The sequence below is a fragment of the Strix aluco genome, chromosome W (genome assembly GCF_031877795.1).
Source record: "Strix aluco isolate bStrAlu1 chromosome W, bStrAlu1.hap1, whole genome shotgun sequence".
NCBI classification, from domain to species: domain Eukaryota; kingdom Metazoa; phylum Chordata; class Aves; order Strigiformes; family Strigidae; genus Strix; species Strix aluco.
Genome location: NC_133970.1, coordinates 5,443,454 through 5,466,480, shown reverse-complemented (window position 1 = coordinate 5,466,480; position 23,027 = coordinate 5,443,454). Strand labels below are relative to the sequence as shown.

Here is a 23,027-nt window from a genome sequence, read left to right as displayed (position 1 = left end):
TGGCACTTGAACCGGAGGGAGTCAGAGACACCGTTTGTGTGTGGGGTGATCAAGTAAACGATCTGCTCAGGCAGGTGGTTGAACTGAGGGAGGAGGTAGAAAGGTTGAGAATGATCAAAGAGTGTGAAAGCAATATTGGCTGGTAGAGCCACACTCTGAGACAAAGGCAGCAGGTAGAGGCTCCACAAGAAATACATGACTCCCTCTCCTCTTCTCACCAGGCAGAAGGAGGGCATGTGGGGGACAGGGGGGAATGGAGTCAGGTCCTTCCTTGGAAAGGCAAGCAAAAACCTTCTCGGCCCCCCTCACCTTCCCAGTTGTCATTATACAACAGGTAGGAGGCTTTGGAACTAGACAGCTAGCTGAATGAAGATGGGAACGAGGACGCATCTGGTGAGTCACCCACAGCTTGTCCCTCAGCCCCACGACTTGCGACTTCTTCAAGTAAGAAGGAAAGGAGGGTAATTGTAGTGGGTGACTCTGTTCTGAGGGGTACGGAGGGGCCCATATGTCGACCAGACCCATACCATAGAGAGGTCTGCTGCCTCCCTGGGGCTCGGGTCAGAGATATTAAAAGGAAGGTCACTTCTCTGGTACAGCCCTCTGATTACTACCCTTTGTTGGTTATCCAGGCAGGTAACAATGAGGTGGTAGAGAGAAGCCTAAAGTCACTCAAAAAGGACTTCAAGGCACTGGGGTGGCTAGTTGAAGGCTCGGGAGCTCAGGTCGTGTTTTCATCAATCCCTCAAGTGGAAGGGAAAACCACTGAGAGAGGGTGGAAAACATATCTGATTAACATGTGGCTCAGAGACTGGTGCCACTGTTGGAATTTTGGGTTCTTTGATCATGGCAAGGTTTATAAGGCACCTGGTCTGCTGGCAACAAATGGGACAGGTGGGATGCAGCTGTCCCAGAGGGGGAAAAGGATTCTGGGGCAGGAGTTAGCAGGGCTTATTGACAGGGCTTTAAACTAGATATGAGGGGGGATGGGGAGATAACTGGGCCTGTTAGGAATAAGCTCAAGGGAAGCATGCCAAAGCTTGAAGGATGGTGGACTGGTGAGGGCTCTCCCTCTGCCACTTCATTTGAGAGAAGGGAAAGATGTTTAGGAACCGTGGAAGCACCTGAGAAGGGTCTGGTAGGGAATGGGGCCCACACTATCAAAAAGCTGCTGGGTCAAGCACTGGCTGGATGGACGGTCCCAGAGAGTGGTGGTCAATGGAACTAAATCCAGATGGCAGCCGGTCACAAGTGGTGTTCCCCAGGGCTTGGTGTTGGGACCATTTCTGTTCAACATCTTTACTGATGATCTTGATAAGGACATAGAGTGTATCATTAGTAAATTTGCAGATGACACCAAGTTAAGCGGGAATGTTGATCTGCATGAAGATAGGGAGGCACTACAGAGAGACTTAGATAGATTGGATCGGTGGGCCAACGTTAACGGGATGAGCTTCAACAAGGCCGAGTGCCAGGTCCTGCACCTGGGCCACAACAACCCCATGCATGGCTACAGGCTTGGGGAGGTGTGGCTGGAGAGCTGTCTGGAAGAGAAGGATCTGGGGGTTCTAACTGACAAGCAGCTGAACATGAACCAGCAGTGTGCCCAGGTGGCCAAGAAAGCCAACGGCATCCTGGCTTGTATTAGAAATAGTGTGACCAGCAGAAGTAGGGAGGTGATAGTCCCCCTGTACTCGGCACTGGTGAGGCCACACCTGGAGTATTGTGTCCAGTTTTGGGCACCTCAATACGAGAGAGATATCGAGGTGCTGGAGCGAGTGCAGAGGAGGGCAACGAAGCTGGTGAAGGGCCTGGAGAACAAATCCTGTGAGGAGCGACTGAAGGAGCTGGGACTGTTTAGTTTGAGGAAGAGAAGGCTGAGGGGAGACCTCATCACTCTCTACAGCTCCCTGAAAGGACATTGTAGAGAGGTTGGTGCTGGTCTCTTCTCACAGGTAATTAGTGACAGAACAAGAGGGAATGGCTTTAAACTGCAACAGGGGAGGTTCAGACTGGACATGAGGAAAAAATTTTTCATAGAAAGAGTGGTTAGACAGTGGAATAGGCTGCCCAGGGAGGGGGTGGAGTCACCATCCCTGGATGTGTTTAAGGGTCGTTTAGATGAGATGTTGGGGGATATGGTGTAGGGAAGAACTTTGTAGAGTAGGGCTGATGGTTGGACTCGATCCCAAGGGTCTTTTCCAACCTGAATGATTCTGTGATTATGTGGAGGACACCACTTGTATTCCACAGTCTTAGCAGACTTCCTGCTATATCTGTGGGAAGAATACCCATGGGACGGGGGTCTTCCACAGATTTGAGTAGGGGCAAGCAAGCAGTAATACTAGATTCATTGAGGGCAATTGCAAATCCCTTTATCAAGGTTAAGACTAGGTTATCCTCTAAACCATGGGTGGCTTGGACAGGTAAACTTCACCTATTCTCATGCCGAGTACTTTCTTGATTCGAGTGGGGTGTCATCCATTTCCATAATACATAAAAACACGTTAAACCAAAACATATCTTTCCAATACAGGTTATAAATGCAATGTTTGCTAATCCTACTACAAGTGTTATCTAACTAAACGTGTGAACATGGAACTCACAGTTGACGTCCTTGTTCACAATAAAAAGTTACATTCCTGAAAACATTTGGTTTACAGGTGCGTATACAAATTAAAAACAGAATCACACCAAACATAAAAATTAATAACCCTTGTGGACACTCAAGATTAGTATAGGGGAGTCCTTTGCTCCAGGTACAGTTGTCCAACATCTGGGGTACTGGTAACCTGTAAAATAAAAAGAAAATTGCTTGGCTTCTGTCTAACCGGCACACAATGGGTTAGAAAGAGGGCATTATCCATCTGGTATTGATTTGATGGATTTTTCCAGAACTATCCTTTGCTTCCCAAGTATAGAGATTCTTTGGAGTGGTTAGTACCATTGCTACCATTCCAATCTGTGGTAGCTTGACTAACACAGGTTGTCCTGCATAGAAACCCATAGGGTATTCTCCAGGTTTCTTATGCACTTGCGGTGCTATAGTTGTAGCAGTAACACAAAAAGCTTTCATCTTGGGACAGCCATTTCCACTCCATCTTTTGTTTAATTGATAGATGGCATTGGAGAACTGTAAATGCCATCCAGTCTCATGGGTTTTAGCAAATTGCTTGACCAGGCCATTTGTTCACTCAATGATACCGTTGGCCTGGGGATAATACGGAGTATGAAATACCCAGCGGATACCTTCTTCTTTTGCCCATTCTTGTACTGTTGCAGCAGAAAAGTGGGTTCCATTGTCACTTTGAATCTCCTCTGGAAGGGGTAGGGTACTAAACCATTCCTTCAGACTATGGACTGTATTTTGTCCATTGGCAGCAGTAACAGCTGTGGCCATGGTAATTCCTGAAATAACTTCTACTCCTATCAGGATATATTTTTTCCACCTGAGGGTCATAGAAGGCCTTATGTAATCTATTTGCCAGGTGTGCCACAGTGTTTTCCCATCCCGGATGTGTAAGGGAGGTGCTTTACCCGGATGATCTTTGCTGAGCCATAAACAACAGTGTGAACAGGCAGTTACTATTTGCTCACATAATTTTACAGAAACAGGCCATCCTCGGGCTATACCATCCCGATATAGATCAGCTCGTCCAGCGTGGCCTCGTTTTATGTGTAGCCACTCAAGTAAGTGTTCCCATTCATGATCATCATTTACAATATCTACTTGTCGTAATTGGGTAAGGCTATCAACTTGTTGATTAAATCAAGCAGCTATTGATATTGATTGATCATGTCCTTTCACCCATCCTGTATGTAATGTTCACTGTTCTCCTATTTCTAACAATTGTTTCCAGCTGTCAGTTTGCCAGACTGGGACTCTAGTCACTTGCCAGTTGTTAACTGCCCAGTGGCCTATCCACTCTGTTGCTCCTTTAAAGACTGCGTATGAGTCAGCATAGATATGGTGGGCACCATGCTGTGCTGCTAGTAGGACTGCCCTAAGTTCCCCCACTTGTGCACTCCCTTTGCCTGTTTCACTTAGCCTGTCTCCTGTAGCCACATTCAGTGCCACCGCCTTATAATTCCACTCATTGTTTTGTCTGTAGGATGATGCAGCAGTAAACCATGCCCCTTTAAGGTCGTTACCCTCTTTTAATGGAGGTGCCTCCCTAATAGGAGATGGTCTGCTTGGGGGGGGTTGAAATAGCAGGTTGCTATCCATATCTTTTTGGAGTCTAGATACTTTGATGTTACCCTCTGTAATAGGCATGAGTTCATTAATGCTTTCCAAATAAGCATACCATTTGCGGAGTGTTGGTTTCTGAGCAATGCCAGCGGGTGGCGCTGCGCCCTTTCGGATTACATCTAGAAGACGGAAAGGTCCTGGATAACCGGCTAATTACACTTTGTTCCCTTCTTAGCTCTTCTACTCGACTCACTGCTCGTACCAATGATAACAAACCCTTCTCGAGATCCGAATACCTGGTTTCAGTATCACTGAAGGAGCGAGAGCTAAATTCTAATGGTCTCTCTGGTCCTTCTGGTCCTCGTTGCCATAGATTGCAATGGGAGCCATGTTTGGATTGAATCAACTGGGTGTACAAGGCCTAACTGTTGGAAAAGTCTTAATTCTTTAATCAGTAAATCTAATGCAATCTCATGTTGTTCAGTCCACTCCCATGATCTGCCCCTTTTGAGTAGGTTGTACAAAGGACGGGCGAGAATAGAAAAGCCAGGGATGTGTTTGTGCCAGTAACTTAAAGTCCCTAAAACTTGTTGTAATTCCTTTTTACTAGCTGGATTCTGTCCATGTTCTATTTTTTCTAGGGTGTCCGGGGGAACAGAGGCAGCTCCTTTAATCCACCAGACTCCTAGGAACTTAACCTCTTGTGCTGGCCCTTGACATTTGGATGGTGGAATGCACAGTCCTAAAGCTGTCAATTTTTCTTGTATATTTTCCATGGCATGCCTAACTTCTTCGGGTTTTTCCCCTCCTATTAGTATGTCATCAATGTATTGATACACTGTAACGCTTGGCAGATGAGAAATGTCTGCTAAAATTTTTGCCAAGGCATTGTGGGCAACGGTGGGGGAATGTTTGTATCCTTGAGGTAACCTGTTAAAGGTATACTGTATTCCTTTCCAAGTAAATGCAAACTGATCCTTATCTTGTTCCTGAAGTGGGACCATGAAAAACATATCTTTAATATCTAGGGTCACCATCCAGGAATGAGATGCTCTCTGTATCTGGGTCACTAATTCTGATATATTTGGCACAGCTGCTGTCAATGGGGCAGTGTTGGCATTCAGTCGTCTGTAATCGACTGTAAGTCGCCACTGTCTATTTGATTTTCTCACTGGCCACACTGGAGAGTTGTAGGGAGAATGTGTGTGAGTAAGAATATCTCTTTTTTTCTAGGTCTGCGACCACCCCGTAAATACTGGAGTGAGTAGCTGACGGCAGGGGGTATTGTCTAATATTAGTAATTTTTGATGGGGGAAAAGGTATAGCTATTTCTAACAAATTGGTACTTTTAGGTTCACCTCGCCCAGCGAAACTCCATACTGAACCATCAGGGAGTTTCCACACTCTGCCATACAATAGGTCGAATCCTAATATGTTACTGCTGGCAGCTCCTACCAGAACTTCAGCTTGGATCAACCTTTTTTCCCCAGGGATCCACAGAGTAATTTTTGCAGTGGGACATCTCTTTAGGATGCCATCAATTCCTGTGACAGCTACTTTGCGATGGCAAGGTTTCACATTTAAATATTCTGCAGTTTCTTTATTAATTACTGACACTTGTGTGCCTGTGTCAATAAGAAAATCTACACAAATTTTCTTTGGGCCAATCGGGATACTGATAACTGGGTCATGACATTTGTTCAAGAGCCACTGTAAAGCTAAGACCTGCCGGGTAGGGTGGCTCACTGCCCTTCCCGGGAACGCAAGTTTTTTGTTGGGGGATCCTTTAAATCAATCAAGTCCTGCTGCGGGGCTGAAGGTACAGCCCTGGCAGACGTGGACTTGCATCCAGCCAGATGGCTAGGTTTATTTCGTTCTGGTTTTTGTTCTAGTAATTGGACCAAAACTCGGAGGTCGGCTGTAGTCATACCATTCAAAAGGTGGCGCGATGCTCCTAAGGCTAGAGCTTGTTGCCATAAGGTATTTCAGTCTGGATCAAATTGCTTTTTAGATTCTGGCCTATGTGTGTCAGCCTGAATTTGACGGACTCGCCAGGGAATTTCAGGTGGTTTCCCAGAGGTCGGTCCGATCCACCCTGTGCAGTGCCCGTAATTCACCAATTCCTGGACAAATTCACTCCAGGTAGGTATGTGAATTTGCCCTCTAGGTGGTTGGGCTGCTGCTGCAGCAGCATTCATAGCATGATGCACATGAATACAATCTTGGACATTTGATACATATATTTTTAGACTATCTGGAAGGCCACGAATGAGAGGCGTCAATCTGGCCGGATCGATAGGATCTAGCATTGGGGATTGACATAATACATTCCTCTCGTACATTGCTTGTATACATGCTGCCTTTTGCACAGAGGCTGCTAGATCTGGAAATCCTGAAGTTGTAATCATGAGAGGATCTCCTCTCTCCTGTGGGTCTATGCCTCCAGCCCAATAAGCAGCTCAAGTAGTTATTGAGTAATTGTGGTTACCTGGAGTGGTAGTTAGGAAAACTCCAGGTCCCCAATAGCCTTCTGCCTCTTCCTCACTTAACAAGACCCAATCTCTGCCCGTGAGGGAAACTCGCCATACATACTCTGTTTCCATTTCATCTAGGCATCTAGAATATTTTTCTTGGAATTTAGCTAATTCCTCGGGGGACCAGGGTATGGTATGCGTGGTAGTTTGGGCTTCCCCTTCTCCATCATTAACTAACTCAGTCTTAATTACTGGCCGAACCTTTATGGGCTCTGAAATAAAGTCAGTGTCTTCTCCTAAGTCACTGTCATCATACCAATTGTTTCCATCCTGTGTTTCAGGATCATCACAATGTACTACTTTACGAATATGTTGGACTGAATTAGAACATGTTTGATCAATCAGTTTATTGAACCTTTCCTGCAGCTGTTCCTCTTGTTTCTCAGCTGCAGCCAATAGTTTGCAGCCAATTATGGCCATAACTATAGGCCTGACACCAGATGCACGAACAGCCCATGTGCTGTAGGTCCGGTGGCATTCAAGAGAAGCAGTCAGGTTCATGAATAGTACGGTTTGTTCTTATGCAACATCTACAGATTCTTTGAGATTGCCTACAATAAATGCACAAACTGCAGGTTGGCTATATAGCACTACACACAAAAATGATTGCAATCACACACACTTAATTCCCGGGTAATCACTCAGCGTAGCCAAGGGCCCAAATCTTACCAAAAGGTGTCCCTTCTGGGGGGGGTTGAGGAGCACAAACCTGTTGATCTGTCCCTCCGATTTGGTATCAGATTATCGTCCCTCTGAGTTAGATACAAACTCGGGGTAGTATTTATCTCAGTATGTATGTGTGAGTGGGTGGGACTGTGGTCAAGCCATTGTTTCTTGAGTAACAACACAGCACATTCCTTGGTGCAAGGTGTGCGCTGGTTTTGTGGGAGAAGAGGAAGAATGAGAGATAAGGTCTGCAGAGTTCTGCAAAACAGTCCTTGGGAGAAGGGGAAGAGCAGGAGAGAAATCTGCATAGTCATGTCAAATGTTCCTTGAGAAAAGTGGAAGAACGGGACTGCACGGCCTCCACCTCGCTTCTCATTCCTCCTTGGTGCCATGGCAACACAAATCACTGGATCTCCATCCCGTCCTGTGTTTGTTCTGGGCACCATGTGTTAAGGAAATGTGTGTTTTGCAGTTTTTTTCGCTGTTTTGCTTTTCCCACACTTCCAACACCAGTCTGTTCTTTAAACTGTCAACAATAATTAGTAAGGAACTTCTAATCAGGAGCTACTGTCCTTGAAGAAGAGAAACATCCTGGAACATGGAAGCTTGTTAAAATTGTTTTACATAAATCAGTTTAAGACCTTTGTCCAAATAAAGACCCTTACCCTTGGAGCTTGCACAGGAAATTAAAAACCCACTGTAACTTTAAATCAGAGCGAGCATGTTACTAACCAATGAGGGATAGAAGCTATAAGTAATTAACCAATAATCACTATAGTAAATATGTAATCATGTAGTTTGGAGTGTATAAATTGAAAAGGCTCAAACAAATTAATTTCTGACAATCATTGATTAAGACTGAACTGTGATGCATGAAAGCTTTGCTTGTGTTTTGCTTCGTTTGTTTCCCAAGGACTCCTTAACTGTTTCCCTAGGCATCTTTGTCTGTTTTGACAACAGTAAAATGCTCCCTATGTAAATCACTGAGAGCAGACTCAAAGCCATCAGTGGACACTTGGGCAACTCCTAGAATGGGCAAACTAAGATATAAGGGGGACTCGAATAAAGGGACACAGAGATCCTATCTAGGGAGAATGATTTTGCTGATTTAGGAAGAAGACACCTGAACTTTACTTCACCACGCATGCTCTGGAAAGAAGGTCAACTGGCGAACACCGTGAAGAAGACTACTTACTTCTTCCCTCGACCACCAAAGACCCTCACTCTATTTTCACTACGCATGCTCGGACTATGTAAATGAATTCTGGGAACTCATTATCATAAGACACCCCTTTCCAGGAAATGTAATGAATATGTATGATTTGTGTGTATGTAAACCAATGTCCCTTGCTAGTTCTTGGGAGCCCCGATGGTGGAGAATCCCCAGGGCGACCCCAGCGCTGCTAATAAAGAATACCTGCTTAATAGTAAAAAAACTTTACTGTTGAGTCAATTACTTTGTTTCAAAATAATTTGAAGTTCTTTGGTGTGGTGTTCTTGATTTGTGGAAGCTTTCCACCTAGCACCCTGCGCAGAATAAAGCAACATCTCCTCTCTAAACTAATCTCTGGCTTCGAGAGTCTTTATTTCGGGTAACAGCATTGAGGCTCCTATCCTTCCATGGGCTTTCCTTCTCCAGGAGGACACATCAGCACCACTTTCCCATACAGACAACACTGGAGGGTTTCAGCCTTATGAGACCAGACCAGTGATTTTCTGGTTGTTTTTTCCCAGACCCCTTCAAAGTTTTTCTTAAATTTCCATGGGACAGCAAGCCCCAGGGTGGGGATGACTGCACCGTTCAGTGCATTCAGGCTGGGCAGCATGGCTTCTCCAGACTTGTTTGCCTGTCTGGGAAATTTGCATTAATTACCCTCCTGGTGATTCAGGCTCCCACCACAGTGTGGTTTCCAGAGCTCATAGCCTACCTGTGCATACAGAGGAGTGAGATATTGCATCTGCCACATGAGCGCTGCAAGCATTTTTGCAGAGGAACATCTCATTTTTATAGGAAGCTGGAGGCTCTAAGGGAACATCTCCTGCCCCAACCCCTCTCTGGACCTTTGTAATGGTTTAGCCCCTGCCGGGGTCTGAGACCACGCGGCCGCTGCCCCTCCCCCACAAAGGGAGTGAAATACAAAGCCCCGATCTGAGATAAGGACAGGTTTAATACAGCAGTGCAACAGCAACACAACAAACAACAACAATAACAATAAGAATAACAGTAATAACAATGAACAGGGCAAAATATCTACCAATACAGCAGTGAGAGAAAACCCGGCGGTGCGAACCCCACGCGATCACCGATTCTTCCCGCCTGGACGTGATGTCAGCATGGCATATGAATAACCCGGCTAGAGCTTCCTCCCCCACTGCTGGGGAAACTTAACCCTATCCTGGCTAAACCAGGACAACCAGGCTGCCCTGCGGGAGGTGCTCCAGCCCCCGATCATCTTTGTGGCCTCCTCTGGACCTTCTTGAGCAGGTCCATGTCCTTCTTATGTTGGGGGCCCCAGAGCTGGACACAGTACAGCAGGTGGGGTCTCACAAGAGTGGAGTAGAGGGGGAGAATCCCCTCCCTCAACCTGCTGGCCACACTTCTCTTCATGTAGCCCAGGATACAGTTGGCTTTCTGGGCTGCGAGCGCATATTGCTGGCTCATAATCAGTTGTCCATCCACCTAAGACATCCACCCATGTCCATCAACCCAAGACAATTTAAGAAGGATGTTAATGTACTTGAATGCATCCAGGGGAGGGCAACAAAGCTGGTGAAAGGGCTGGATGGCATGTCCTCTGAGGAGCAGCTGAGGACTCTGGGTTTGTCTAGTTTGGAGAAAAGGAGGCTGAGGGGCGACCTCATTGCTCTCTACAGCTTCCTGAGGAGGGGAAGTGGAGAGGGAGGTGCTGATCTCTTCTCCCTTGTATCCAGTGACAGGACGCGTGGGAATGGTTCAAAGCTGCGCCAGGGGAGGTTCAGACTTGACATTAGGAAGCATTTCTTTACCAAAAGGGTGGTCAAACACTGGAACAGGCTTCCTAGAGAGGTGGTCGATGCCCCAAGCCTGTCAGTGTTTAAGAGGCATTTGGACAGTGCCCTTAATAATATGCTTGAACCTTTGGTCAGCCCTGAATTGGTCAGGCAGTTGGACTAGGTGATTGTTGTAGGTTCCTTCCAACTGAAATAGTCCTATTCTATTCTATTCTATTCTATTCTATTCTATTCTATTCTATTCTATTCTATTCTATTCTATTCTATTCTATTCTATTGTAGGGAGTGGCGTTCGGAAGATCTCGCGATGTACGGAAGGAATAGCCGTAGCCCTCCCTTGTTACGAGGTAAGGTGATGGATAGGCTTGTAATGTTAAGGGCACACCCACGAAGGAGGTACTTGGTGAACGTATATAGGTAAGATACACAGTTTAATAAACGGACATTTTGTAACCTCCACATTGGTGTTTGTGCTGATGTCCTTGAGAAGGTTTTAACCTCCCGCGGTATTAGTCCCTGCGACCTGAGCATCACCGACATGTGGGTCGGCAGGTTTAAAGAAGCAGAGCTAATTACAACATTCTATGACATAAATAAGAAGAATACGGGTCTGAACTCCTACCAGAAAGCACACCCAGCATGGTACAGCCCGGCCACCAAGGAGCTCCTGCAACAAACAGCATTTTGGCCACACAAACATTTGTGATCTAGCCCTTCAGCCCCCAGGCTGAGAATGTGAGAGCAGAATTAGCTTTCTGTAAATCTGAGCTCACTCCAGGGTGGCAATCTCTAAAGTAAACATTCCTCAATCCCTCTCTATACAGCAGCATCTCAGGGTCTTTTACCATTTCATCCCTGAACTTCACGTAATCTAATGCCACAGATTTATATTAAGGCGTTACACGATTTTTACTTTTATTAATCCCCAATTTTTATTTGGCCACAAGTCCACAGACAACAGAGATTTCCTTCAAATAACACTGACATTTCGGGGGACATTACAATTTAGAACTTATCTCAGCCTGTTAGTTATTTAAATTATTCCTGCTAGAACTACATCAATTCTTTATCAAGAAATAGGCATCAGCTTTTCTTTGTCAGGGCTGTTACATCCTTATTACTTCTCCTGTCCTGGCTGAGATAAGGTGTCCAGCTTGCAACTACATCTCCATGACGGATATTTCTCATGCAGCTGGGTGGTCCTTTGTGCTGATGGGCAGGTGTGCGTAGTAAAATTTCCAGAAATGAAACCCAGAATTGCACCATCTGGGGTTGTGTTATGCTGTTTATCCTTCTCCTAAATAATCGCTTTGTTATTTTCATTTATTTATTTTTACAATGAATAATATTTATATTATTCCTTAAAGGCTGGAAAACGGATAGGAGTTCACAAGCACCATCTGAGGTGCTTGCTCACATTCAGAGGTTGATGTATCTTGCTACCTCTGCAAATGTTTTTTTTTTCTCCTTAACCACGTCAGGGAATGAAAGGAAGAATCCAAACTGCATTTTCCACCTGTAGCACCTCACATATTCGTGGAGCCACATGAAAATAACACCCGTGGGAGGGGAGTAACCGCCTGTTCCTCTCCTACTGCTGCTTGGGGGTTGCTGCAAGATTTTTAGGGGATGTTGGGTCATGCAAGGTTACTCCTCAAAAGCCATCCTTCGTACAAAAACTGCACTTTTTTGACCGTGAGTGTCTGTCAGCGTAGCAGCATAGACCTGCCATGCCCTGCCGTACCCACACGTGACCCCATGCACCACCTCCTCCGTCTCACTCCCACTCGCAGCCCAGCACATGGCTTCTCCTCCGCCCTACGGCCCCCACGCCAGGCACTGTAGGGCCGGGCATTGCGGGAAGAGGAAATACAGGCTTAGCCCCTGATGGCTGATACATCGCCAAAATCCACCCCTCTACACACCTCACAGGTACTACAGTGGGAGCGCTGCCCATTTAAGCGCGCCAGTAGGGGCGTGGCGTGACTTGCCGTGCGGCGGGGCGTGGCGCGGCGCGGCGCGCTGAGGTCAGCGGCGAGCGGGCGCCGTCACAAAAGGAAGTGGCGGTAGCAGCAGCCGTCAACGCGGGTAGGGGTGGGGGGGCCTGTGGGGCTGCGTGGTGGCAGGGGTGTGTGGGTGACGGGGGCCGCGCCATGGCCCAGCAGCAGATGAGCAGCTCGCAGAAGGCGCTCATGCTGGAGCTTAAGTCGCTGCAGGAGGAGCCGGTGGAGGGCTTCCGTATCACCCTGGTTGACGAGTCCGATCTCTATAACTGGGAGGTGGCGATCTTCGGGCCCCCCAACACCCTCTACGAGGGCGGCTACTTCAAGGTACGGCCTTCCCCCCCGCCGATGGACTCGGCCTCCCGCTGCCGCGGTGGTTCTGGGGAACTGCCGCTGAGGCCTGCACTACCGCCTACTGGGCCTCTTTGTCGAGCTCGGTGGGGTGGTGGGCCTGCGGCTGCTGTCTGCCCCTCCGCCCCTCGCGGGAGGGTGTCGGAGCCTCAAGGAGGTTTGGTAGCCGTAGGTGGTGCCCCGCTAGCTGCCCTTCCCCTCCCGCTGCTGGCGGGACGTCTCTCCCTCGGGATGTGCTCTGGGGAGAGTGGGCCGTGTCATAGCTGTCTCTATTCTGTTATTTTCCTATTTTAACCTCAAAGAAAGGCAGGTACCTCATAGGAGGGTGCAAATTATTCCCTTCCACCCCCAAGTTGTTCTCTTGCCTCTGGTCTGTGTATATTTATTTCAAAGGGGCTTCCCAACTTTCCCTCAATCACTTTGCTCGTCATGCAGGAGCATCCTGTGTAGGATGACTAATTTAGGGTAAAAGCTGTGTTTTCCTCAAATTTTCATGGATTTCAGGACTGGTTTTCATTATTATTTTTTTCCCCCATTATCCTTTTCTTTCTCTTCAAGCTTTTAGAATGCAGCCTTCGAAGGGCTATGGCAACACAGAATTGGTGAAAGTAGATAAATGCTTTCAATTCCTCTCTCAATCTTCCTGTTAATCCAAAAAACTTTTGTGGTTGTTATTTCCCCTTTTATAAATTTAGTAAGCAAGAAATCTGGCACTGCCACCCCAGAAATTCTTACCTTAAATTCTTAAAGCAACTGGAAGAGGAATTGCATATTTTTCTTAAATATTTTTGTTTGGTTGGGGAGCTCTCTGGACTGTATGTTTGTAATTCTTCCTGTAAAGAAGCTGAAGTAGCCTGTGAAATAATCTGGGGATGTGTATTTAACAAGTGTAGATTTAGGCAAGGTTGCCAGTTGCCTTATCTCAGTATTATAAATGTGATATCTTTTTTTGTATTTTATGTCCTTGAACTGTTGTGCCTTTCTTCTAAATTCTTCTGACTGGTCCTGTGATACTTATTTTGAGAGTGGGAGACTAAGGTCTCATGATGCCTTCACTCTTCCACAGCAGAGGGATTCCCTTCAAGCAGCACAGCTGGAGTCTGTTATATGTCACTTCTGTCTCATCTTTCCTCTGTGAGGAGCTGTGCAAGGTGGTGTTTTTTTTTTTTTGTTTTGGTAGTGTTTGATCTTTGGTTATGCATCCTAAGTTCTGAGCCACTGAAAAAGTGGTCTTAGACCTTCATCCTCTCCCTAGGGAGAAGGAGCCCTGTTGTTGTGACAAGTGATATTCTTGGGCTTCTTTGTATTAGGCCTTTGGGCAAACCCTTAGATGTGTTAGACTTGTCTTACTGAATTGTTTAGAGATAAGATTAATACCCTAAACTTTATTTGGTGGGGTGACTTCATAGTATATGCAAGGTGAGCACTAGTTCGGATCAGCATCTGATTTATTTTTAGGTTTCTTGGCTTGATAAGATATCTAGCTTTATCTTGTTTTGTCTTTTTAGTTTCTTAAGATTAAGTAAGCAGGGTTTGAAATACGCAATTACAGGATGTAACTTTTTAAACTTTGTGGTGATGAGAGTTTGGGAATTTTTTTCCACTTAAGGTGTGGTTTAAGGGTAGGAACTGGAGGGAAAGCACAAAGGCTTCTAGTTGAGCTCAAGTATAAATATTTTGAGGAAAACCTGTGTTTAATGTGACCTTGATAAAGAAAGTGTTATAGTTGATTGGTAATACAAACGCTTGATTTGTGCTCATGGAGCTCTTGAGGCTGGTAACATCAGCTTTTGGCACCTTGTTTATTCTTGGAGAAAAATGACCTTCCTCTCTGGGTTGTTGAACTAGCTGAATAAACTGAAATGAGGAAAGTGCTCTCTGCACCTCCTTGACAGGAGCTACTGATGTTAAAAGCTGGTTCAACATTTCAACAGATTTTGGTTTTGGTTGCTAATCCTGTAACTCTAGCACTTGATAAATTGAAGCAGAAAACATGTCCCCCTGAATGTTTAAATGGTAGGTTAAGGGTAAAAGGTGGGTAGACCTTGTGTGTCTAAGATGTTGATTTGCTCACAGCTGATTCAGTTATTGAGGTTTTTTGAGTGACAAAGGGAAGACTTTTTTTCAGAATGAAATGCTTCGTGTCCAGGTCATAGTGCCAGTTGCTTCTTTCTTAGGTCAGCTGGGAAGGACATAGTGTGATAAGACAGATCTTTATATCAGACTCCACTGGGCTATGTGGTGTTTCTGAGTTGTTCTGGAAACAATGGGAATGTGTTTTTCTGGTTTTGCAGGCAATGCCTGAGCAGTAGAGAGCCAAATTGTGCTGTAGTCTGTAGAACTATGTGTGAGCAGTTCATCGATGCCACCTTTATGCCATAGGCGTCTTCTGTTCAGCCAAGAGGCTTCTTTGCTACATGGCAGAACTTCTTCACCTTTAATTTTGGCAGCTGGTTCTTAAATGGGGACCACCACAACAGAGATGATTAAACTGTAATCTGGTGATAAGTGCTAGTTGGGATAGATTTCAATTAGCTGAGGGTTGTGCATGGTGAGACTTTTACCACCTCAGTTGACTGTTGATCAGTCTGTCTGCCTTGAAATCTAGTGTCTTGCTTTGATGCTTGGGCCTTCAGAGCCTGGAGGTTGATAAACTTCTGCCCAATGCTTTGATCAAGCGATGTTTTCAGGATACTTGCAGTACTATTAGAAGGTGCTTCCTGATGGCTTACTCAAAGCTCTGTGTTTGGTGCAATTGCACCTTAGTGTCACAGCTTTTGATTGCTTTTAAAAAAGGAAATTCTTCTCACTCTTATAGTTGAACGGCATTCTTGTGCTGGGAGCCAGCATTTCAGGGAAGGTGCAGGTGAGAAATTATACAAATAGAAACTTAATTATTAAATGCATAGTGCTGCCCAAAAGCATAGTTTGACCAAGTATGCTGTGTCAAGAAGCATGTTTAATGTAGAGCAAGAGTCAGTATTAAAAGCTTCTTTGATTTAGGCTGGGTAGATGAAAATACACAGCATGAAGGGAAATGAGAAAAATTAACTGTTGTAGACTTGCTATTTGATAGTTCTTAAGGCAATTTATTTCATAAGATATGGAGGAACAAGACTTGACACAAGTTGGAGGGGGGGGGAAATCCCCAAGCATTATGCTTAGTTTCCTCAAGTAATTTGGGGGCAAATACTTGTCAAGACATTGTTTTACTTGCTTTTTGTAACTCGTTAACCATGTGCTGTTTAGAGTTCCTTATTGTTGGATCTCAGCTTCTTCCAAGTGATTTGTTTTGATTTCAAAGCAATTTGCAATATGTGGGAATAATTTTTTTCAGAGCAGTGAATTGATATGGAATTTACAGATAACTGATGGCAAGTATGAGCACCATGTTTAAAAGTTTGGTATTGTAGGCTGCTTCCCAGAAACCTTAAAATTAAGCCAATAAATGTTCTACCAGTTATGACTTTTAACTCCACAAAAATATTCCTTGGTGCCAAGGAAAAAATGTGTGGTACTCGGCACAAAAGCCGCCTTCTGCAGGCCTCTGTGTTTCAAGGTGCTACAGAGCTTCTCTCTGTGTACTTAATCTTCTATTTTTGTTGCCTTTAGGTACCATTGATGCTAATAAGCAGAGGTTTGATGCAGCAAAGGGATATGGAACTGCAGGTAAATAGGGCCTGGAGTTGCTTGCTCCTGGTCAGAGCAGGCTATCGCCAAACTGAAAGAGCCACTAAGCTGTCTGCAGGCAGGGAGGCAAGAAACTTCTTCTGATGTTGGTTCACTGATCATAAGCGGTTATGATCTCTAACTCCCAGGCCTGGGGAATACCTGATTGACCCTCACTCTGCTGTTGCATGTAGTTTTTTGGATGGTTATGTCTGTGGGCCCCACAGAACCCCCAGACAACTCACCCAGCCTGTAGCCCGTTTTGGACAGCTGCCTAGCCTCAGGAGGCAATGGGCAAGGTAAGGATGGTACCCAGCTCCCAGTCCTTTCCCTAGGGCTCCTCTGATCCAAGTAGGGTTACTGTGTATGCTAAGAAGCACAGATGGTGATTTCCAGTTCTAATACTGTCTGAAAAGACAAGATCATGTCAAACTAGGTCCTATTGTATGGCAAGAGGAGAGCTGTAGCACAGCCCACATCTGCCATTAGAATAAGAATGGAAAGCTTTCCATTTGGCAAGATTGAGCACTGTTGGTTTGCATAATTTTTCATTGTTTGGCTCTATTTCAATGAGTTTGCACAGAATGATCCTTAGATAAGGTTAAATACAACATGAATTTTTTTTCTTGAATAACAATGCAAAGAACTGTACTGTCTGTTCAAGAGATGGTAACTAAAAGCATGTAGATAGCTTTAGACCTGGTTCATATTATGGGAATTAGTGGAAGTTTTTGACTTTATAGTGTTAGAAGTGTGTTCTTAAGTTGGTTTTTTTTTTGGTTCACCTGGTAAATCCTTAAGATCTCCAGTATTGCAGTGATGTTATGCTAGTGTCTGAGTGTGAGACCACATCTGTAACTTCTTGAAAGCTCAAACATGTTTTTACTTTGCTGTTTCTGAAGTCACACATACACTGTCTGCTATTTTATAGCGATATAGTCACACTGAGTATCTTCTTTTTAATAGCGCTTTAGGTCTACTGCCTGATGCTCATTTTGCATCTAGAGGGTAGGAAATGCCAGAAAAATGCTTGCAGAACCTTAACTCTGATCTTTGGCATGCAGTTTGGCCATGTAGTTTATGGCCATCATCAGGTGTTCATAGTAATGAATAGTATAGACTAAATGGTGGAGATCTTATGTTGAACTTAAGTGTGACTGAGTTAAAGTTGAAAATGTAGTAGTTACAGATGGACTGTAGTGTGGATGGACTAGAGGTTATATGCCTCATAATATAGCAGGTCCTCTTATAATTTGGCCTGCATGTGATCAGATGTGTGCATGCACATATGCATGAAATTAGCTTGCTATTTCTAGAGTTCTACTTAATTTTTAAAACCTTAGTGTTTTATCCAGTGTTTTGAGTTGGAAGAATTGCAGTTAATCTTACTAAGTTTTTGCTGTAGCAACTTACTGAGAATGTTTAATCTTGCCAGACCGGTTTAATAGTAATAACTTTGGCATTGTGTACCCTCCCCTGAAGAACTAGTAGCCAAGATGAGCCAAATTGATTGCCTATCATCTCCACATTTTCTGAAATATTTTAAATGCATACATTTGCCCAAAGTGGCCTATCAATCAGAGAAAAATTATAAAGCTACTGAATTGGGGTACATGTAGGATATTTTGGAATCTTGCTTGACTTGAAGAAATGTGACTTTCTGGATGTTTCTTTTTTTTTTTTTTAGTTGAGACTGTCTTAAGTGGGTGGCACTCTTCAGTTAAGGTAGAAAGAGGTGGTCTTGTCTGTTCATAATGATATTGCCACTTCAGTGAGATCTCTGCTGAACCTAATTTTTTTGGTTTTTGTTGTGACTAAGTTATTCAAAATGCTAAGCAAAAAAGGCCATTGAAGCTCAATTCTTGTTGCAAACACATTGTTCCAATTCAGTGGATGATAGTAATGTTTCTTCTCTTGTATAATTCTGTAAGTGTCAAGTAGCTGTTTCTTGAGGCAACCATAGTCATGTTTAAACAATTCTCTATAGAGGACCTGTTGTCACTTCTTTTTTGAAAGACCAGTGGACTTCTAAATGAAACTAGGTATTTTGTATTGCGGTATGATCTCCATTGGATCATATAAAAATGAAAGTTTTGAGACCAACATATGGAATAATTTCCATTTCTCAGTGTCTGCCAGAAACCTGAAGGCTTATATGCCTCAAAAATTGACTAAATATGCTTTCTGTGAAACTTAACATTTTTTTTTTTTTTCCTCCCTGCCGGTAGCAGTCTTTCATTTGTGTGGAAGAAGCTTGGCTGCCTTTGGCCTGAAATACAGCAATAGTGGTGCTACTGGGGGAAGCTGGATAGGTGGTGTAGACTTCACTGAGGCTATGAACACTTGGGCTTTTACATTTTTGGAATTGGCTGGATTACTTTTGAAAATTTGTTAATACTGAAGTTTTTGACCATCAGGAACTAAAGACCAGCCTCGGTAGGGTCATTGTGGAATGTCACACTGGAGCTCTATTTTAAATGGCAATAATGGCACAGTTCACGGTCTTGAACCCATATCATCTATGGCTATTCTCTAGCTGGAAAGAGATTGTAGTTGTATTGGCTGATGGTAAGGAGGGATGGGGTAAGGAGGCTGCTGGTCTTGGCCACTTTCTTCTGGATGTTATGGAATAAGTCTGGCTTCTAGTGCTATTAGAGGTGATAGTTGGATTTCACTGATTTGAAGTAGCCCCCTTAGTGTTCAACTTGGACAAATCATTGTTAATTTTCATCCAGGTTGTAGGCTTATCCCATACTTGCTATATGTTTAGTTGTTCACTTTGCTTTGTGTCTCTGGTGTGAGTGATATGCTTATGCTTGGGCTCTTCAACTAGGGACTGTATTTTGCCTGCAAGGGGTAGTTAACATGCTGGCAAACAACAAAAGCTGTGTAAAGCCATGCTGCTTAATGGTGATGCCCATGGAGACCACGGCTAGGCTGGCTGCTGTAGGGTATGTGCTGCCTACCTTAGCTAGGGAGCTTCCTGCTGGGAGTTGTAGGCATGTTGCTAAGTGGTGGATCAGGTCAGGTTGAGATAAGGGTAGTGAGTAACCATCCCAAAGCATGGCATTGCCTGTTCCCAGGCCTCATGGGGGTGCAATGAAATGTCATGTAGGGATATCTTCTTCAGTCTTTGACATGTCCACCATACTTGATCTTGCCTGCTGTCCAAGTAGGTAATGCCACATACTGTGGGGTCAGCTCTGTGCAATGGCAGAGGCATGGAGGAATGCTCTAGTATGCTTGGTCACAAAAGACATGTCATTGTGATGCTACCAGGCTTCTTAATCTGTCTTGGAGTCTCTGGGAATCCAAGCCCATCTTAAGTGTCTCATTCCTTAATCACTTTTCCTAAACTGAACTGACTGTACTTTGGGGCATGACTGAGCCTGATATAAGGTCACCATGTGTGACCTGATTAGAGCTCCTGGTGCCTCAGCCCTGTTCTGTTTCATTTTCTTCTCTGCAGCTATCTGCTTTGAGCATGTGGATGACTTTCACCTATTTCCAAGAGAACAGTGGAATATTTTTGACCTGCCTACTCCTAACCAACACTTCTAAAATAGCTAGTTTCTGCTATTAAAATGAAAGTAAACTTGCTGGTGATGCTAGGGAGAGCCTGTGAATTATACTTCAGCAAATCTAGCAAGGCTCTGGATGGAGGTTAGTGGATAGAAAGAAGCTCTTGAGGCATTGGAAGACTGCATCAGTTCTGTATCTTTAACTCTTGTATGCACCAATTTATTTGTGATCTCCTAGCTGTTCTGTTCAGCATGCATTAGTTTATAGCTGGGGGTATGAGTAAGTTTTGGGGTTTTTCTTCCCTTAACTATAGAGCAGTGACTTATGTACTCTAGAAAGAATAATAGATGCAGTATGTTTCTTGAATCAAACTCTGTATGAATAGTGTGGTTTTTGTGTTGTTGTAATCTAAACTCTATTCTAAATCTTTTTAATAAAAAAATATATTATGAAGGAGGTGTGTTATGGCAGAAGAACATGATGATGACACTGAGAAGGAGAGTCCCTATGCTTGGAAGGAACTTCTGTTTTGTTAGACTACTTTTATGTAATACATAACTTGTGCAACAGTAGTAATGCAGAAAAACTGAGGATGACAAAATTTAGGCTGAGCCTAAAGCCTACTATTAATGCTTGGTTGGCATGTTGAATTTGGATCTTAATTTTCAGATTAATAACTAGATGATGTCAACTTGAAATAAAAGGATTATGGGGAAATCGGCTTCTTCCTTCCAAGAAAGGTTTGTGTCTGTTGCTAGATGCTCATATAGCCAACCAAATATTGTCTTCTGCTAGGTAGCAGCCAACAAGCTTTCTTCGGTACATGTTTAGTTGAGCTTTGTTTGGTAAAGCTATTGAATATTGCTGTGTCACATTGAGTAAATGTGAATTGATACGATCTGATGTTAGACTGAGTGAAAGGGATGCACAATCCAGAATTCATTGTCTGTTAGGCCCTTTGTGTGGGCGGAAGCATGGCACTTATCGAGAATAGTCTGTGGATGCTACACAAACAGGATGAAAGAGCCAATGCAATGCATTGTTCTAGATCTGTTGGTGAATGTAGGAGTTGTTCATTTGAAGGACACGGGGCTAGGATTCTGTGGAGGTTTGAACTCAGCCGGCAGCCAGACACCACGTGGCCGGCCGTTCACCTCCCCCTCCCCCCTCTGGTAAGATAGGGGAGGAACAAAAGAAGAGAATTCGTGGGTTGAGTAAAAAGAAAGAATTTACTAAATATAACAAGAGAACAACAGTAACAATAGTGAGTTCAAAAAAAAAAAAAAAAGAAAACGGGTAAAATGCAGCAGTGGCTTACCGAGCGCGGCGACCACCCCCCCACAGCAACAATACTGCCCGACGAGCAGAGGGTGCGCTGCCAGCCCCCAGCCGAGAGAGAGAGCGAGAGCTCGCCCACCTGGGCATGACATCACATGGTATGAAATACTCCAATGAAAATTAACTCCATCCTGGTCGAAACCAGGACAGATTGGAAGAGTCATGTAGAAGTATGGGGGGTCTGTACAGCTTTGAATGTAAGGTAGGGGAAAAATGTTCTTTGACAACACTAAGAGACAGTATAATTTAGTGAACAGGATAGAGACTAAAAGTCTTCTATCTGTAAAGGATTTATATGCATGACCCTGGATAAATTAACATTTTTATGTAAAATGGGTATATCTTATAATAGCATAGTTGACTAAATCTGTAGGTAGAAAGTGGTTTGCTTTTTATAAGGAGCACACGGGAAAGCTTTCTTCTAAAACAAATTCAACTTGTATGTTTACGAGTACAGTATTTAAATTTGGAATAGCTGAAGAAATTGTCAAGTAAATAGCTTTCAGGCTGCTTAAGCACAAAAGCAAAGAGATTTCTGAAATAAGAACTTCTGCTTATTCCTGTTTTTTTAAAAAATAAAGACCTGAGCAGTTTCCTGAAGCACCCTAGCACAGATCCTGATATACTGACAAGTCATGCTCCTCTGCACAAACTTTGTCCATGAGGCAGCTGTAGCAGTTCTCTAAGAGCAAAAAATAAAGCTGGGGTTGTATAACTTAACCTGGGGGAGGAGGGGGATGTTCCTGGTGTTGAAGAGAAAACCATCAATTCAGGGCCTGGTTATGTAGGCTTGCTGGGGAGAGATGTATGCTATGTAGGCTTCACAAATAATTCTCAGAGTATTGGGGAGAATCTGGGTAAACTTCTTGTTGGAGGAGACAAAGCTATGTCTTGGCTGCCTAACAGTTTGAAATGTCAGAGGGATCTGCACTGATTTCAGAGCTACCCAGCTTTTTTACCTCTCACCTGTGGGATTTTTCTTGTACTGTCTTAATTGCTCCATCTCCTGTGTTCTTCTACAGCCACCCCAGGTTTTATCTCCTGTGCTCTGAAGATTAGGTTCAAAAATAAAGCCTCTCAGTGTAGCAAAACCAGCATGTGGGTTTTGATGTCAAGTGTGGAAGTGTGAAATGGCAAGGGAAGCAGCCTGGTATGGCACTTTGCAGAGCAAGACTTGGTTCTAGTAAGTTAAGATGAGGTTTAATGCATATTATTGACATGCTTCTGAGTTCTTTTGTGCTTGTCACCCGAAGTGAAATTACCCAGGCTATGCCACAATACTGAGCTTAAAACACATGGGCAAAAAGCCAAATTCTACACTTAGCAAGCACTTTAAATAGAAAACTACAGCACAACTGACCTGCAGATACCTTTTCCTTTTATAAGGAAAGCTGATGTTTCTAACTGCCAGAGGCTTCTTTGCTTTAATTACAAATACATTGATAAATGCTGTTGTGTAGTATTTAATCGGTAAAATAACGTTTGGTCACAGCTTAATGCGATTACTATGTAGAGTTTGAGTTTCAGGCAGAATATAAATTCTTTTCCTACTCTAGTTTTGTTAACCTTGTATTAACAGGTATGGTGAAAGGACTACTTGGGGCTTTTCCTAGTGACACTGTTAACCATGGCAAACCACCAAGGTTCACAGTACTAAACAGTTGAGAACATTTTATAGTGTTTAAGTATGTCTGCATTGCAGCAATAGTGCATTTGACCTGTCTCAAGCACAGTAGTGGTCTGGTAGCAACAGCATGATAT

At 44.0% G+C, this 23,027-nt stretch overlaps 1 protein-coding gene across 3 annotated transcripts in view; it reads left to right on the top strand.

The window, feature by feature from the left end:
* The first annotated feature begins 12,440 nt into the window (after positions 1–12,440).
* Positions 12,441–23,027, top strand: part of LOC141917556 (ubiquitin-conjugating enzyme E2 R2) — a 95,924-nt gene continuing 85,337 nt past the window's right edge. For 2 of the 3 annotated variants that reach the window (XM_074810824.1, XM_074810825.1), the window contains exon 1: positions 12,625–12,713. Coding sequence is in view for 1 of the 3 variants with exons in the window: in XM_074810826.1 (XP_074666927.1) it covers positions 12,537–12,713 (177 nt within the window). In the remaining 2 variants the exon portion in view is untranslated. Of the gene's footprint in view, positions 12,714–23,027 lie in introns of all 3 variants that reach the window. The other variant, XM_074810826.1, reaches the window with a different exon arrangement.